Source organism: Budorcas taxicolor, chromosome 2 (assembly GCF_023091745.1).
Source record: "Budorcas taxicolor isolate Tak-1 chromosome 2, Takin1.1, whole genome shotgun sequence".
Classification (NCBI taxonomy): domain Eukaryota; kingdom Metazoa; phylum Chordata; class Mammalia; order Artiodactyla; family Bovidae; genus Budorcas; species Budorcas taxicolor.
Window position 1 is genome coordinate 48,497,209 of NC_068911.1, and position 18,718 is coordinate 48,515,926.

At 54.9% G+C, this 18,718-nt stretch overlaps 1 protein-coding gene across 1 annotated transcript in view; it reads left to right on the plus strand.

Annotated features, from left to right (window-relative positions):
* HS6ST1 (heparan sulfate 6-O-sulfotransferase 1) overlaps positions 1 to 7,801 on the plus strand; it is a 39,577-nt gene extending 31,776 nt beyond the window's left edge. The window contains exon 2 of the mRNA XM_052658547.1: positions 4,532 to 7,801. Coding sequence (XP_052514507.1) covers positions 4,532 to 5,240 — 709 coding nt within the window. The 3' untranslated portion in view covers positions 5,241 to 7,801. The remainder of the gene's footprint in view (positions 1 to 4,531) is intronic.
* The last annotated feature ends 10,917 nt before the right edge of the window (positions 7,802 to 18,718 follow it).

Below are 18,718 nucleotides of genomic sequence, written 5' to 3' on the forward strand. Positions count from 1 at the left end.
GAACAAGACCCTTCTCTGTCTGGCCCTGCCTGCGCCTCAAGCCTGTACTGCCCCCTTCTCAAGTCACGAAAGGCCGTGTCCCCACCGTCTCTGAGAAGTCCTCCTGACCTCCCCCTTGGTGAGCCGCACCATTCATTACTTCCTCCCATGCTTGTTGGTTCTGCCCCTCCCAGCCCAGAGCACTCTATGAGAGCCCTGCCCGCTCTGAGCCTGAAAGGGGGAAAGTGTCTGGGTTTGGGCTGTGCCTGGCTTGTGGTGGGCATGGCAGCCATGGCCGTTGGGGCCCTGGAGACGCTGCTGGTTCATCCCCTTTGCCGCGCATTGATGGAGTGCCTTGGGGCCTGAGTGCCAGGGCAGGGCCACGGGCTTCCACCGCCTCCTCTTCCTCACTTCCCCACCCAGCTGCAGTCATGCCCACTGTGGATCCTCCCAGTTCCCAGGAGACCAGCCCCAGCCCACTGAGTTCCATGGGCAGCTTCTGTGTTGGAGGCAGAGAGGCTGAGCGTGAGGCCCCCTCCCTTTGCTCCAGGGAGTGGAGTGCACTGTTTGCCGGCCCTGTCTGCACCCCAAAGCCCTCTTCGACAGGAAGCCGGCCAGCAGCCCAGACCCTCAGCTCCAGAGGAGCTGTGGTTCCTCCCCGAGTCAGGAGCAGCTGGCTGACTGTGTAGTTAGTTCACAAGCCTCAGGGCAGCCCCGACTGACCCAGAATGCTGGCCACCCTCACGGTCCCCAGAGGTGGTGCCCTGAGGGGTCCTCCCCTCCCTGTGGAGCCTCTGCCTGTTCCCGTTAGCAGGTGTGGCAGAGTGGGTGAGGGAGGAGCCGCAGACTCCTGGAGTTGGCTGGCACAGGAGTGAAGGGGAACCAGCACACTGACAAAGCCCTCTAGGGCCTTCACAGGCTGCCCTGGAGAACTTTGGTTTTAAAACCGCTTTCCTTATCATAAAGTGTTTGGGACACACAAAAGAAATATGTCCCAAACATACTTTGCCTGAATGTATGTAAGGAATAAAGTATAAAGATAAGCCCCTCGCTGCCTGTCTTAAGCCCGAGGATGTGAGCAGTGCCATGGGAGCCACCGTGCCCACCTCCCTCCAGCAGACCAAAGCTGACCTCTGGCTTGAGCTTTCCTGTGTCTCACATCATCTCATCTTGTTAATATTTTAGCATCACCTTTTCCTGTGCCACTAAACAGTATTTTCTTTGGTTTTACCTTTAGAAGCTTGATAAACCACAGGGCTTCTCTGGTGGCTCAGACGGTAGTACTCTTCTGTGTTTTCTTAATTTGCTTTTTTTCCTGCGACATCTTACTCATCGCATTGACCCGCGCTGCTGTGAGTAGCCGCAGTTTGTTCCTTCTGTCACTGAGCCGTGCTCTGTCGGAAGAATGCACCCCGTTTGTGGATGCGTGCCTCTGCGGGGGATGTTTGGGGCCGTCAGCAGCAGTGTGCTGTGATGGTCTTGTCCACGTCTCCCAGAGCTCACGGACAAGGGTTGCCCAGCATGTGTGCCTAGGAGGGGACTTGAGGGTCATGGGGTGGTTGTGTGTGCCGTCAGCCTTCCTGTGAAGTCACTCCGTGTCCGCTGTCCCCAGTAAACATCCCAGAAGCAGTTGTTGAAAGCTGTCATTGCCCCACTTCTGATGTGCCATTCCAGCAGGTACCCCACTGTGGTTGAGGGTGCTGTTTCCTCGATGCCTAATGAAGGGGAGCATCTCTCCATATGTCTTTATAGCCAGTTTCCTCATTGTTTTACTTTTAATGGTTTTAGTTATAAGAATTCACACACATGCTTAAAGACAGATAGCTCCAGGAGGTTTATGATAAAAACCAGCAGGTCTGCTTTTCCTTTCCACCTTCCCCAAAGGACCTCTTGCAGCTCTCTTCACTAGTCTCCTGTCAGACTTCCCTTGTGATAGAGAGGTTGGGGACACAGGGACACGATGCAGGGGGCACAGGTTTGATTCCCCGTCTGGGAAGATTGCACATGCCGCAGGGTAGCTGAGCCCATTCACCACAGGTGCCAGCCCACGCGCCGAGAGCCTGTGCTCCGCAGCGAGAGAAGCGACTGCAGTGAGAAGCGTGTGCACTGCCGTGCAAGAGGAGCCCCACCCCTTCAACCACAGAAAACCTGAACACAGCAGCGAAGACCAAGTGCAACCAAAAATAAATGAATAGACGGAGAACGGCCTGTATGTTTTTACTCTCATGCTTCTAAATAATGTTTAGTGCGGTTTCTTTTTTTTAATATTTATTTGTTTAGCTGCTCTGGGTCGCAGGACCTTCCTTGTTCATTGTGGCACGCAGGATGTTTAGTTGCAGCATGCAGGATCTTTGTCGCAGCATGTAAAATCTTTAGTTGTGGCACGTGGGATCTAGTTCCCTGGCCAGAGATCAAACCCAGGCCTCCCGCATTGGGAGTTCGGCGTCTTCCCCACTGGACCGCCCAGGAAGTCCTGTAATGCTGTTTCTTGATTGGTTACTTTAGACATTATTGGTGCGCTTTCTGTTCTGGTGAGTGAGGTAGGTTCTTACGCCCTTATCCTTCTCCACACCCCCACCCATCCTCCAAGGAGAGTTAAAGCTCAAGTTTTTATTAGTAACCACCGTTAACATCCTAATATCTCAAAAACCAGTGTTTTTCTTCTGAGTCCAGTAGTACACTTAGTTTTCTTTTTTATGTAACTTTTCATTTTTCCTGGATGTAATGATTGCCCTACTTTTTACCTAGTTTGTCTTCCATCTTCATAGACTTGGTTTTGTCCGAATGATCTCAAAGACCTGCCGTGTATCTACCATACCATGTGTTTTTTTCCACAAATGCTCTGTGGTGTGAGGCAATCTGTCCGTGCCCCTGTTTCTAGAACCCCGTCCCTCTACTCCTGACAGGCCGAGTGGGACGCCCAGGGGATATCTAGGATCTCCCTGGGTTCCAGCTCCTGTCTCCTACACTTTTTTTTTAATTTGCTAAATGAAGTGCTCATTCCAGTGTCTTCCTAGAGCAGGAGTCACAGAAAATACATTTCCCAAGCCTTCATTGGTGTGAAAATGGCTTGGCTAGACCTGAAATCCATTTGGTCATTTCCTGCCAGCATTTTGAAGCCATTGTTCCATTGACTCAGCATCTGGTGGTCCACAGAGAAACTGAGTGCCATTCTGACAGCCAGTCCTCTCTACATATTCTGGTTTTCTGAACACATGCTTCATGGGTCGTCTCTGTGATCCTGGGTCTGGTCTCCACATTCATTTGCTAGGCGGCGGCTGAGCCATTTCTCTCTAGATGAACTGAGTGCTCTACTTCTCGCTGTTCCTCTCGTCACCTCCTCCCCTGTATCCTTTCTCCCCTCCTCTGGACTCTTACAGGCTAGCGCTTGGACGGCCTGGATGGGCAGATCCTGCTGGCGGGTGAGAGGCAGGATGCCCCCTGTTTGTGAGGGACCCCAGATGTGAGTGCAAGAGGAGCTTCGCTCTGGTCAGAGACTCCGCAGTTTCCTCCGGTGTGGGGCTGGGGCAGGGCCGGCTTAGCCTGGCACTCAGCGGCAGGGGCTGGCCTCCCATGAACGTGTGGCCTGCCCAGTTCCTCGTGTCTCTGAGCCATGAGCACCTCCAGAAAACACACATCCAGTCTCATCCTGGTCAGGCAGCTGCCTGGATGTGGGGGGTGGGTCATCTGGGGGTCTTCTGCCCTCTGCTCACTTTGATCAGTGCCCTCACTCCCCCTTTCCGAAGATGGTAAGCCAGCACATAAACAGCTGACGTGTCTGCTGATATGTATAATGGGCAAAGGAGGGCAGAGATGGGAGTGGGGGCTCAGGACAGCAGGTGGCCAGGCAGGGGCCTGTGGCACAGATGCCCCTTCCTTCCAGTTTGGGCAGATGGCATCTTGAAGGACGTGGGGGTTGCAACAGTTGCTGGGAGATGATATAAATAAGTTATGGCTCACCCAGTGGGTCCTGAGCTGGGTGATCTGGTAACCCTCCCCCACTGGACCGCTGCAGGAGCCAAACGGAGTGGGCACAATGGGAGGCCCTGACCTAGGGGGTCTGTGAGTGACTTCTGAGTGGCCCTCCGTGTGGCACCAAGCCTGCCCCCATGAACAGCTCCTTTAAACTGCTGGATCCACATGGCTTTGGGACCACGCTCCACCCCCTGGGGGGCAGAGTCAGGTTGTCCCTAGCAAGGCCTGATGCCTGGGGCTCAGGAGAAGGTCCTAGAGAGGACCTGGGACCAGGGTTCAAGAGGGCACCAGGGCTGGGCTCTACAAGACGCTGCGGTGGTCACACTCTGCATCAGAGGTGGTGGTCCATAATCTTTCCAGGTCATGCCACATTTCACACCTGGGTTTCTCATCTGGCGGTGGCCATTAGAGAAGTGAGATGTGGGGGCCAGCGCTCCCTGGAGGTCCTACAGTATAGACGCCGAGCAGTCAGACTTAGGACCGCAGCCTGCCCCCTCTTTCACCCCCAGACGGTGTCTGTGTTTCCAGCCCCTGCCGGGCACCCCAGCCTCACCTCCCCGTCCCCGTCTCGTTGCAGGAAGTTCTACTACATCACCTTGCTGCGTGACCCTGTGTCGCGCTACCTGAGCGAGTGGCGGCACGTGCAGCGGGGGGCCACGTGGAAGACGTCGCTGCACATGTGCGACGGGCGCACGCCCACGCCCGAGGAGCTGCCGCCCTGCTACGAGGGCACGGACTGGTCGGGCTGCACGCTGCAGGAGTTCATGGACTGCCCCTACAACCTGGCCAACAACCGCCAAGTGCGCATGCTGGCCGACCTGAGCCTGGTGGGCTGCTACAACCTGTCCTTCATCCCCGAGGGCAAGCGGGCCCAGCTGCTGCTGGACAGCGCCAAGAAGAACCTGCGGGGCATGGCCTTCTTCGGCCTGACCGAGTTCCAGCGCAAGACGCAGTACCTGTTCGAGCGGACGTTCAACCTCAAGTTCATCCGGCCCTTCATGCAGTACAACAGCACGCGGGCGGGCGGCGTGGAGGTGGGCGAGGACACCATCCGGCGCATCGAGGAGCTCAACGACCTGGACATGCAGCTGTACGACTATGCCCGGGACCTCTTCCAGCAGCGTTACCAGTACAAGCGGCAGCTGGAGCGCCGGCAGCAGCGCCTCCGCAGCCGTGAGGAGCGCCTGCTGCACCGGGCCAAGGAGGCGCCGCCGCGGGGGGACGCCGAGGAACCCGGCCGCGTGCCCACGGAGGACTACATGAGCCACATCCTGGAGAAGTGGTAGTGGCGGCTGGCGGGGGCAGCGGGGCTGGGCAGACTGGCCAGCACACACGGCCCCCAGAACTCAAGGAGGAGGACCCCCATCCGCTAGCCAGAAGGTAGAGGCGCCCTGAGCGGCGGCGGGGTAAGCCAGGCGGGCGGGTTCTTCCCGCTCTGCCAGGCTGGGGTCGGCGAAATCAGCATGGGAAGTGTGTTGAAGGACACCCCACCTGGCCTGCAGGGCTGGGAGCAAGCGGGGACCCACTCTCCTGGCCCCCACCTCATGGTGACAAAAGCCACAGGTTTGAAGACTAGAAAAGGCCCGTGTAGTGGTGGAAGGCGGCCCTGCTAGGTCAGGTGTGTGGCATGCCCGCCAGGCACACGGCCGCCTCCCCCAGCCTCAGGCCACCCAGCAGCCCCTCAGCCTCCAGGGAAACCCTTGCCCGAGGGCCTTCAAGGGACACAGGCAGCCCTCTGAAGTGGCCTCAGGAATGGAGCTCTCAGCTCACCCGTCTTCAAGGTCAGGGCCCACCTCGTGTAAAGCCAAGACATTTCTAGTCTAGCCCCTGGGCAGCCCTCTCCCCTCTCTAGCCCAAGGTCAAAACCCAGTGTGGCCTCATGCTTTGGGTGAGGAGATCAAAGCACATCGCCTGGGGTCCCCCACCCCACTGTCCACAATCCCTAGACTGAGGGGAGCTGCGGGGAGATAGCCCCACACTGCAGTGCCCCTTCCCACGGGCAGAGGGCATCCCAGGAATAGAAAGGCCGTGGCTGAGGACGGTGCTGCCTGTGACGGAGCAGACCACCCAGCCTGCAGCTCAGACAGGAAGCGGGTGGAAATCCGGAGATCCACCTGACCCCGGTCTCCCTCCTACCCTCTGGGCTTTGTTAGTGGACTGCCCCTGGCTCCAAGCCCACCACTTGGACATTTATTTGAGGTTACACCCCATCGCCCCTGCAACCCTGTGTGTTAAGTTCAGTCAGAGCTCCTTTGGCTAGAACACTGCAAGCAGTGGCCGTTTCCACAAGCACTAGCTTGGGGCCATGGTGGCTCAGCACAGCCAGGATAGGGTACATAGTTCTTCCAGATTCTCAGCTAAGAGCTGGAAGAAACAGTTCTGGGTGGCTTCCTTGTGCCCGGATACACAAACCCCCATCCCAGCCTCTCCCTGCATTTTCCTGCGCCTTTGCCCACACCAGCTGGTCAGGCCCATCCCCGCGGCCCTGCCGATTGGAGAAGCCATGTTCAGTCCGTTGCAAATGCTTGCCCCATTCCCATCCCTCCGATACTCGAGGGGGCCAGGCCAGCGTCACCTCTGGATGTACCCCTGTCCATGTAAGACCTGAGGTCTGGGGAGCTGAGTGTGAGCCCCACACCTGAGGTGGACAGGCTCCTCTTCTGTCCAATAGAGGACTCATACGTGACTCGAGGAGGTGAGGGCCACGGGCCACTGCAGCCTCCTGGGCAGATCCCCTGGGGTTCTCCACCCCAGGCTCCCCTAGCCACCCTACTGTGGAGTGAGAGAGTGGGAGCGGGGACCCTTCCAGAGCACCAGGAAAGTTAGGGTGTTGTCAAATGAGGTGGCTACCCAGGAGGCAGAATCGTTACCGCTTGTCTGGCACAGGGGCTTCCTATGCCACTGGCCACTTCATCCTGCAGTTCAAGGGCAGAGCAGTCAGCAGCCCCCCAGAGTGGACACATCATGCTGAGGTGGTGAGCGCCAGGTGACTCAGTGGCTCTTCTGAAGGGATGTGAGGTCAGTGTGGGGATCTGCTGATACTTACATGCGGTGGGCCTGCTCCAGGTTCACAAGCGCCCTGAGGCTCACACAAGCCTGCGCAGTGGCCTCCCACTAGGAGGAGAGCTCAGCGCTGTTCTGCCTGAGCCCCTGGCACCCAGCCAGTAACCTGGCTGCATCAACCCTCCTCAAGGCGGGCTCCTGAGTGTGAGGGCCTGAGTGCAGGATCTGTTTGTACATAATGGAACGTTGTAGCTTATGGCCTGTTGTCCCAAGTCACACGGTCTCCTCGGCTTCCCCGCTGCATCCAGGAGGCGGTCCCGGCTCCAGCCAACACCCTGATGGGTGTCAGTGAGGGTCCCAGCTGGCATCACCCTCAGCTGCTGGGGTCTCCCGTCCATTGCTGCCTGCTCAGGACACCCGCTCTGAGGCGAAGGCTTCTCATGCCTGCAGCATCTCCTCCGACGCCATGGGCTGGGGCTTCAGGAAAGGGTGGCCCCTGGCCTCTTCCCAGGGCCGAGGGACAGAGGCAAGCGTGCAGTGTGCGGACAGCTCCCCTGTGCCAGCCTGCAGCACCCTTTCTCGGAGGAGGACTCAGGGACAGCAGTACTGTCCAAGCAGTGAGTCTGTGAACTCTTTTGGGAACTGGAAGTCTTTAACTTGAACCCAGGAGCGTTTAAAGCTTTATTTATTTATAGCTTCTTATTAAAAAAAAAAAGTGTTGAGAAGAAGCCTTTTGGTGACTCATACAAAACAATGAGTTGATGGAAACGCAAGTCATAATCATCTAACTGTTTTTGTCTAGGTCAAGATGAATGTTAGCAGATGAAATAAACCCTGAAAAGGAGCACGGTATGTGTGGTCTGTGGTCACATAGCCGCCCACGTGGCGTGGTGCCTGTCCCAGTTTGATTTTTGAAATGTGTCTGTGAGCCAGGAATCGCAGGAGCAGACGGGCTTCCCTCGGGGGCAGGAGGCCCAGTAAGAGGAGTTAACACACTGCGTCACGACGCCTCGCTTTGTGAAAGTAAGAGCGGTGACTGTCATCACCGCAAAGAATAACTTGGGGAATTCCCTGGTGGTCCAGTGGTTAGGACTCAACACTCTCACTGCCAATGGCTCGGAGTTGTTCTCTGGTTGGGGAACTAAGATTCCACAAGCCTCGCAACATGGCCAAAAAAAGCTCATTAATTATAGGACTTGAAAAGCTGCTGCTGCTAAGTCGCTTCAGTCATGTCCAATTCTGCGATGGCAGCCCACCAGGCTCCTCTGCCCCTGGGATTCTCCAGGCAAGAATACTGGGGTGGGCTGCCATTTCCTTCTCCATTGAAAAGATGAGCCCAGCTTAAAGGAAGGCCCGCACCGTGTGTTTATTTCCCCTCTGTTTATTTCCCCGTGTGTTTATTTCTCAGTACCTATTTCCCCTCAACTTTTAATTTTAAAAGATTGCAAATGACAGATTGAAAAAGTGGTTCATGGACATCATGAAGCCTTGCCCGAGATTCACCTGGGTTAACACTGTGTCATGTTTTATTACCCTGCACTCCCACTCACCTTCTGTGTGACATGCATCACGCACATTCACAGGGACGTTTTTTCAAAACATTAGAAAATAAAATTTAACATTATAAAATACACTTTAACATTATAAAATACCCCCAGAATATTTCTAAATTCTTCAGTATGTACCTCCTAAAAATGACATTCTTCCACACATACACAGACATCATATTCCTAAAATTGAACATACAGTAATATTAGCTGATATGCAGGCCGCATCCAGATTTTCTGATTATCCCCACACTGTGTCCAGAATGTTTGTGTGATCCTTATGGCGCTGTCTGTCTTGCCTCTCCTGTGTCCTTAAGCTGGGCAGAGTCCCACCCAGCCCTCTTCTGCATCTGTCTCAGCCTTGACGTTTTAACATAGGCCAGTTGTCTCTTCCAAGGTCTGAGCGTGTTTTCTCACGATCAGATTGAGTGAAAGGTTTGGGGCATCACTGCTGCACAAACGTGGTGACTCCCTGGCTGCCAGCACGGGTGAATTTTCGTTCTCAATCCCACAGGATGGGGAGGAAGGCCCTTGCTGCATCTCTGGGTCCCAGTATGCTCACAGGCCCCACTGGCTTTTTCTCCGTGGACATTGATCCTTTGGGTTTGGATGTGGGGCTGGCTGTTGCCGGAGGGCGTAGGGCCAGGAAACCAGCCCCTGCACTTTCCCCCGCAGGTGTAACCACATGCAGACTCTAGAAGGGCTGTGTCCTGACCCCTGGCCAGGACACCCCTCCCTCCCCTTCCCCCAGGCTGTATCTGGGTACTCCTGCCTTGTGCGTGCAGGAGAAAGGCCGGTGGCCCAGGCTTCCTCCCCACCCCTGCCTGCAGCGAGGAGAACAAGACAGTCACAGCTGAGACCACGGAGGTGCCAGTGGGCACAGGTGGCTACCTCCTGGTCCCCCGAGCTCCCTCTCCTACGTGGGAGAGGCAGAGAGGGGAGCAGACACAGCTGTGCCTTAACACCCAAATACAGCACGTGCTCTCAAGCCACCTGAGCCTGCGAGGAAGTGTCCTCTCGGAGCAAAGCACAGAGTGTTGGGGAGGGGCAGAGCCTGCCGCCCCCTGCCCGCCCATAGGGAGCCCAGAATGGATGCCCTGTGTAGCCCCAGCTTCAGCCCACCCGGATACCTCCCTCAGCAAACCCAAGGGGCTCCTCCCACTGCGGCAGCTCCACACAGCCCCGCAGGGCCAGAGTGTGAAAAGACAGAGGCCGGATCAGTCCTGAAGACACCTCCCCACAGAGGTATCTTCACTTTCTGTTTGAAGATGACGGCCACGCCCAGGTCTTCCTGCACTGGCTGCAGCCTGCGAGTCCATCCACATTTCTGGCCCCCCAACCCTCCCCTCTGACTGTGCTCCTCCTCAGTCTCACCCCCCAACATTCTCCCCTTCCCTCACCCCCACAGCCCACTGCCCCCAGCCCAGCCTCCCACCCCTGCATCCCTTGCTGTTTCCTCTTCACATCAGACACCCCAGCGGTGGATTCTCAGCCCCAACCTCGGGGCAAGCTCACAGACTCTCGGCACTCCGAGCGAGGTTCCTGCTGGGGAGGAAGTGCTGACTGACCTGCCCAGGCAATTTGCATGGGAATGAGAGTGGCACCCCACTCCAGTACTCTTGCCTGGAGAATCCCATGGACAGAGGAGCCTGGTGGGCTACAGTCCATGGGGTCGCAAAGAGTCGGACATGACTGAGTGACTTCACTTCACTTCACTTCCTCCCAGCCCAGAGCACAGGGGGTCCTTGGGAGCCATCACCAACCCTGAGAGACCCCTCCCAGAGCGCGCACCTGGTCTTGGGAACCTCCAAGACCAGAGGCCTTGGGAAGATCACAGGGAGCCTTGGCCAGCACCCCTGACTAACACTCCTGTAGGCCAGGCCCCCTACACACAAGCTCCTGCCCTAGCAGGTGTGGCTCAGAGGGCCAGCCCTTGGCATGGGGGCTGGGTCTGGCTCCCCTCTGTGCTGCAGCAGCCTGTTGTCAGGTCAGGTTTAGATTCAAGTGGCCACTATCGGCCACTCTCTATGACAGGGTGGGTTGCTGAAAGGGCTCACCTGCTTCTGGAAGAGAAGACACCAGAGTGGGGCCACGCCAAACCACAAGTCAGCCCTGACCAGCGGCCAGCCACTGGGGACTCCTGACCCTCCCCAGGACCAACTCAGTCTCACCCACTACACTGCCCCCACAAGGAGTGAAGCCACGTGGGCTGAGGGTCTGCTGCAGAAACATCCAAGGATGGTCCTCTTGCTTTCTTCCCCTCAAAGGACCAAGATGAGTTTCCAGGTCCCCTGCCCACAGCACCATCCATCTGTACCTTGTCAGCGCCACCTGGACTCCTGGCCCCACCCCTGCTGGGCGCCCCACTTCCTGCACCTCCAGCCCAGCCCACCCAGCCCCTGGGCTCCTCTGCTCAGGCTGCAGGTGGGACCCAGTTTCCTGGTAGGCCCAGAGGAGGGGTCTGAATACACAGCATTGCCCCACTTGCTCCCAAACAGGCCCTTTTTAAAGAAATTGTTCATATACTCACTTTAAATTTCCATTCCCTTCGAAGTATGATTGAATTTTTTAAATATGTCCATTCAAGTTAACAGACTCTCCCAGTTAGAACCAGTGTGTAGGGATCCTCTCCTGCTTTCCCGCCCTTCTGGGAAGCGTCTAGGCACAGGGGACTTTCCTATCCCCCAGTGATGGGTGGCAAGGTGCTCACGCATGTCCCCTGCTGTCCCCACAACACCTTGTCAAGAAGGCCATCGGGGCCAGGCCAGGACCACCAGCTTCTGTCCTCACCAGCTCCACTGTGAGGTGTCCAGAGCAGCCTGAACTTGCGGTGATCCCCTTAGCTTGGACAAGGCACAGAGATCTCCCCCAAGTCTGGCCCTCTAGCCCCTCCCCCCTGCCACAGGGACCCCTACACCAGCAGGCACAGGGTTCTTAAACTCCCCCAGACAGGTGTCCCCAGCCCACCAGTCATGGGAGGTCAGCTCACTGCCCTGGCTATCCCGCCAGGCCACCTCAGCTGACCTGTCCAGCAAACACACAGCTCCAAGGCCCCAGACAGGTCACACAACGCCCCCTTTCCTTTTCCTCCCTCTCAGCCCGGCCACTCCATCTCCAGTACCTGGCCCGGCCTAGGCCACGGGCGTGGGGCACTGAGGCCCACTGGGCCTCCCCTTTATCTTCACCTAAGAGGACCCCCACCCCAGGCCCCAGCAGCTTCTCCCTTTGAAGGGCCTGTCCTCACCTACCCCACCACCCCACCCCACCTTACACCCCACCCCTCTTCGACCTGTCATGGGACCCTGAGATTTCTCTGTGAAAGGAAGAGACTGTAAAACACTTCTTTAACAAACAAAAAGCCAAGCATTCAAGGCACAGCCTCTCCGAGACTCGAGGGAGCCGGCCTGGAGCCTCGTGGCTGGGGCTCTGCGGGTCGCTTTGTTCTGTGTGGCACGTGCCTTCCCCAGAAGCCACAGGCCCAGATTCAGGACTCAGGGCTCCAGATGATATTGTGTGCTGAAGCGTCAGCTTGGCACTTTCTCAATGCCGTCTCCAGAGGGGTGCCTCAAGGGGGCTCTGGCCAGAGGGCTTCCCGTGCAGTGGAAGCTGGCTTGTACAACTCACACATTGCTCTCTAAGAAGGACTTTAAGGTGCAGTGTGCCCTTGTGCTTCCTACACCTGCCACGGCCTGGACTTTGCCCCTTGTCAGCTGGCACTCCACACAGGAAGTGATCTCCACACCATAAGATTTTCAGACACGGTCATCAGAGCCTGCTGGTTACCCCTTAATATTTGTGCTCCTCCCCTCCTTCCTAACCAAGACAGCCTCCATGGATCAGTGGGAGCATAACCAGCCAGGGTCAAGACTACACCTCCCAGCCCCTTACAATGACACGTGGCTCTACCACGTCACGCTGACTGACGGTATGCAAGAGGAGACGACGTGTGCAGTTTTAGGAAATGATACTGGAGGAAGCAGTGGACCCTTCCTCCTACAGATTGGCTACGATGAAGATACGATGTCTGGAGGTCAAGCAGCCATCTTAGCCCATGAGGGAGAAGCCTGTGCTGAAGACAAAAGAGCAACAAGGCTGGTCTCTGATGATGACAGAACTTCCCTACAAGCTCTGAGCTGCCCACTCCATGTAAGAGAGAGATGGAACTTCCTCCACCCTCGACTGAACCTGGTCCTATCTACAGCAGGCCACACGGCATGACCACTGAAGGTGGTATTCCTGCAGAGGGAGCCAGCTGAAGGCACCAGCCAGGGGCAACACAGCCACTTCACCGGCAGCTGAGGGTGTGCCACCCCAAGGCTGCCCTGCCTTCACCCACGTGGATCTGTTCCGCAGGTGGAGCGGGCCTCTTTCCTGTATATACTTTAGTACCTTCTGAGTTTTGAAACATGTGAATGAATTACCTATTCAAAATATAGATGGCTGAAATAAAAACAAAAGTGAAATGAGAGAGAAACACAATTCAAAACTGTGATTTTCTCAGAGTTGACAGAGCAGGGAGCAGGTGGGACTCTGGCTGGAGGAATAAGGGAATTTCAAGTTTGTCTATAAGATTTTATGTGTTACAGATAGAAAACAAGGCGCATCAAAGAATACCAGTTGTCACTTCTGGGTGGTGGGCACAGGGCAGGGAGGTTGTCAAGTTATTCCCTGTATTCTCTGAATGATTTATATCTCAAAATGAAATCATCATCGTGAAAAGCCTGCACTCAGGCAGGCACCGAGCTCAGGTAACTCAGGCTTCAGACTCCTGATGCAGGAAGGAGCCAGGGAGACAGGCAAGGCCGAGGACTCCCAGCTGAGATGTGGGGCTGAGGGATGTGGGGTTTGGAAACTTTGCTTCACATCATCTTGCTGGATGATTCACGGAGCAGTCGCGATGGCCCCTGGTGTGGGCCCAGCCTGCCTACACATCCGTTTGTCCCTTTCACTAAAGCGCGAATTGTCCCCCCACTGGCCTCTCTTGACACTTGGAGTCAGGGGGCTCCTCACTACTGACCCTCGTGAGGGGGCTTATTACCAGCCTATGGGGATAAAAAAAGTCCTGGCTCCCTGCTTGGCCTTCCTTTTCTCCTGCCTCCCGGCAGGGGCCTTGAATAAACTAGGATCCCCACTTGGCCTTGGCCAGTGGTGGCGGGGGCCGGGCCACAGGTTCTTCCGTGAGGATTGGCTGGAACGGGGTGGTTATCACCTGAGGGTTTTCCCTTCTGCTAGGCTGCCCCTTTCCTGGCCTTTTGACTATGACAGCAGGTTTCCTTAGGACTTTGCTGCCTATGCCCAGTGGTATTTCTGGGTTCCTGGCGGTTTCTCCTCCAACTCTGGGATATGTGAGGCAAAAAGGAAATTCAGGAACTCACTACCATGTCACTCCTTGGGTTTCAAAGTCCTTAGCTCTTGTGTCTTCTTTTATTTGCCATTTAGAGCCTCGATAGATAGATACATATGAGAGCCAGACGCGCTTCCCCACTGGCTCAGTGGTAAAGAATCTGCCTGCAAAGCAGGAGCCACAGGCGATGCGGGTTTAATCCCTGGGTTGAGAAGATCCCCTGCAGGGGACAAGGCAACCAACTCCAGTATTCTTGCCTGGAGAATTCAATGGACAGAGGAGCCTGGCAGGCTACAGTCCATGGGGTCACAAAAAGCAACTTAGCATGCATGCATGATAGCTAGATATAATAGAAAGATATATAGATGATGTATGTTATGTATAATATATATTATAGATAGATTTTTCTATATATATATACATAGATATGGTTTAACTTAGCAGGAAGAATAGGGGAAAGCATGTCTACTCCATATTCCCAGAGCAGAAGCTTCCTGTCTAGAAGACATAACCATAACCAAGCTGCCTTTGGGAGTGATTATTTTTAACCCAGAACAGGCATCGGTGTTTCCTCTGGCCAGTGTTTAGAGGGGCTCCACAAGAAGGGCCTCGGGCCCTGAGAAAGTGGGTATGAGGGCAGAGCAGTGACCACCTGGCACACTTGCTGCCCGGACCTAGGTCGGCGCCGGGAGCAAGCTTGGCTCAGGCCCTCTTGAGCTGAGTGTTTTTCACTTTCCCAAGCACAAGAGAGACCTGACTCCCTCCCAAGTCAGCTCCGCCCTCAGCAGGCCCAGGTGAGAAGCAGAATCTGTCCAGTTACCTCTGCTTCCCACTGGTTTGGCTGCCCGTCCCTGACTAGGGGAGCTGCACACGCCGGGCCTCCCTGCAGAGGCCCTGGCTCCCCTTCAGGGCTGGGCAGGACCAAGTGACGGGAGAGGGCACTAAGCCAGGACGTGGGCATGACAGGCTCACCCCTCAGCTCCAGCTCAACTCACCTGCTCATAGGTTGGTAAGAAAGGGGCTCCCCTGAGTGTGCCCCTATCCTCCCACCCCCGGCCACTCCTCACACGCTCCCCTTCCACGCCTACCCTTGCCCATGACTCTGGTTCTGAACCCACCAGCCTAGGAAACAGTGTAGCCATTGGACCCCCAGACCCTCTGCCTGCCAGCTTTGGGGCAGAACGCTGCTCTCACTGGGCTTCCAAGGAAGCACTGGTGGCAAAGAACCTGCCCGCCAAAGCAGGGGACATAAAGACCCAGGTTCAATCCCTGGGTCGGGAAGATCCCCTGGAGGAGGGCATGGCAACCCACTCCAGTATTCTTGCCTGGAGAACCCCATGGACATCGGAGTCCACAGGGTCACAAAGAAGCAGACACGCCTGAAGCTCTCACTGTGCCTGTCCTTCTGCTCTAAGATGAGGGCTCAGACTGGCGCTGAGACGCAGGTAGGCAGTGGCTGCCCGGAGCTCCCTGTGAGATGCTGTTTGCAGCTGGAGAACCAGTGGCTCTGGGACAGAGAAGATCAGCCCCAAGGTCCCAGCGGGCCCATACCCCATTCTCTGTCCAGGCCACGTCCTCCTCCACATACTGGAGCTTCCTGGAAGCACCTGCTGACCACGCTGCTTGCGCTGGAATCCTTGCTTCGGGCCTGCCTATTCATGCCGAGACCCTGCTTCCAGGGCCATCCGCCAAAGGCCTCTCTCCACGTTGCTTCTCCCTGGGTGGAACCCCAAGGAGGCTGGGGGGAGGAGGCCAGCCCGGAGGTGCGGTCGGCAAGGCAGCCAGAGGTCTGGCACTTCTGAGAGTGACCACCTCACATGGCTTCAGGAACTAGGACAGACGTGCCTCCCTTGCTTGTAGCCACGTTACAGATGCCCCCTTCTTTATCCCAGCTTATTCGGGCCAGGGCAAAATAAACGGTAGAGGGTGAGCAGTGGGGCAAAACAAGCCTAGTTACCCCCAACAGAAAAGTGACTCTGCCTTAGGCCAGACCCCCAGGGGAGGTACCTCGTGGGGGGCAAGCCACATGGGGGGCTGTGCTAGGTGCCTTGCACGCCATGTGTGTGCACACGCGGTTTCTGCTATAGGCCGAGTGGTTCATGCCACGCACGTTACATGCTGTACGTGGCATATGCCATGCATCCTGGATGCCCTCTGTTACATGTTAAGCGTGAGCACGTGTGTTTGCTGCATGCTGTGTGTGCTTGTCGCATGCCACGTGTTACACCCGAGGCGTGTTGCACACCGTGTGTGCTGTGCAGCAGGTACGGCACTGTGTGTCGTGTATTGTATGTGCTCTGTGCTCCGCCCTGTGTGCTATAGGTGCCGCTGCTGCTGCTGCTGCGTCGCTCAGTCGTGTCCGGCTCTGCGCAACCTCGTAGGAGGCAGCCCACCAGGGTCCGCCATCCCTGGGACTCTCCAGGCAAGAACACTGGAGAGGGTTGCCATTTCTCCAACGCATGAAAGTGAAAAGTGAAAGTGAAGTCGCTCAGTCGTGTCCGATTCTGTGCGACCCCATGGACTGCAGCCCACCAGGCTCCTCCGCCACGGGATTTTCCAGCCAGGAGCACTGGAGTGGGGTGCCATCGCCTTCTCCGGCTATATATGTTACATGTTATGAAAAGTAACAATGTTAGTCGCTCAGCCCTGCCTGACTTTTTTTGGCCCCATGGTCTGTAGCCCCCAGGCTCCTCTGTCCATGGAATTCTCCAGGCAAGAATACCGGATTAGGCTGCCGTTCCCGTCTCCAGAGGATCTTCCCAACCCAGGGACTGAACGCAGGACTCCTGCACTGCAGGCAGGTTTGTTACCACCTGAGCCGCAGGGGAGCCCCACACGTGGCCGCTCTGTGTGTTTCCTGCTGTGTGTCGCTCACTGTGTCCCACCCTGCATGTCACATGCCATACACCATGCCCTGCCACATGTTCTGCGTTGTGTGCTGCACATATGCACACACTGAGCCGCGCATTATGCATGATTACAGTATGTGTTGCATGGCATGTATTTTTTTGGTTTTTGTTGGAGCATAGCTGATTTACAATGTTCTGTTAGCTTCAGGTGTACAGCAAAGTGAATCAGTTATGCGTATGCATATATCCATTCTCTTTCAGGTTCTCTTCCCATGCAGGTCATTACATAATATTAAGTAGAGTTCCCTGTGCTCTACAGTATGTCCTTATCAGTCACCTATTTTACATACAGTAGGGGCATGTTATGTCTTACATATGTGCGGCTCTGCATATTTTCACTGTGTGTTACATGTGACATATGCTGTGTGTTATGCACATTATACACCATGTGTCTTAATATGCAACCCCTCACAGACACTGGTAGTGTCCTCCAGTCTCCCCGGAGGAGGGGCCACAGGCTGCTGCCTCCCGTGCCCTCCCTGACGCTGAGATCCCTTTACTCCCAACTCCGCCGGCCAAAGTACTGTCACATGACAACCGATCAGGCCCACAGGGGCCGCCTGCTCCTAGCTGGGCCTGGGGAGAACCCGGCCCACAGCAAGTCCCCGCTCTGCTTTTGTAGATCAGTGACAAAGGAAAGTACATCATTTCTTTATCCATTCTCCTGTTTTAGAACACTGAGTTGTTTCTAAGCTTTAATTATTTATAAATGCACTTGCTGTTAAATTACTTACGTGAAAAATGTTTCTATTTCTCTTGGGTAAATACCAAAGAGTGGTATTTCTGAGCCATATAAAAGTGCATTTTAACTTTATAACAAACTTCCAGTTTCTTTTCTTAAAAAAGCTTTCAGTTTTCAAAATTTTTGAACTAATTTCCCCCACACATTCCACATCTTGCCAACCTTTGTTGATGTCAATCATTTCCATTTTGATCATTTTAGCAGCGGAATAGTGATATCTCATGTGGCTTTTAATTTTTATTACCCAGATAAGTAATGATGTGGAGTACCTTTTCATATGCTTGTGGGATGGGAATCTTCTTTTGTAAAATGTCTCTTTTGCTCATTTTTAAAATTTGTGTTGCCTTTTTCTTTTTAATCTGTCAGAATTATTTATGTCTTCTTGATAGGAATCCTTTGCCAGATGTATGAATTCTGGATATCTTCTCTAAGCCTTTGGCTTGACTGTTCACTCTTTTGCTGACAACAACATCTCAATTTTAATGAAGTCTAAATCATTAAATTTTTGTTGGTTTTGTGGTTAGTGATTTTTGGTCTTTTGGCCAAATAAATGTAAGCATAAATGTTATACATGACTTCCAGGAAGCCTCCTTTAAAAGGACAGAGCCCTTCATCTTTCTTTCCTCTAGAAAGGTTGTATCTAGAACACAAATGTGATGGCTGGAGCCCCAGCCGCCATCTCAGACAATGAAGTGATTTTGAGAATAGGAGCCACAGAGAGACGGAGCCTGAGACACCACGAAAGCACCACACTGGCCCTAACCCTGTCTGCTTCCTGACTTCTGTATGAGATAGACCGTGAGTGCCCTGACTGTCTGCTAGGAGAGCAAGCCTTGCAGCACCATAGGTATGATTTTGTTGTTCAGTTGCTCCGTTGTGTCCGACTCTTTGCAACCCCAGGCACTGCAACATGACAGGCTTCCCTGTCCTTCACCATCTCCTGGAGTTTGCTCAAACTCATGTCCATTGAGTCAATGATATCATCCAACTATCTCATCCTCTGTCACCCCCTTCTCTTCTTGCCCTCAATCTTTCCCAGCATCAGAGTCTTTTCCAACGAATTGGCTTTTCACATCAGGTGGCCAAAGTACTGGAGCTTCAGCTTCAGCATCAGTCCTTCCAGTGAACATTCAGGCCTGATTTCCTTTAGGATGGACTGGTTGGATCTCCTTGCTGTCTGAGAAACTCTCAAGAGTCTTCTCCAGCGCCACAGTTCAAA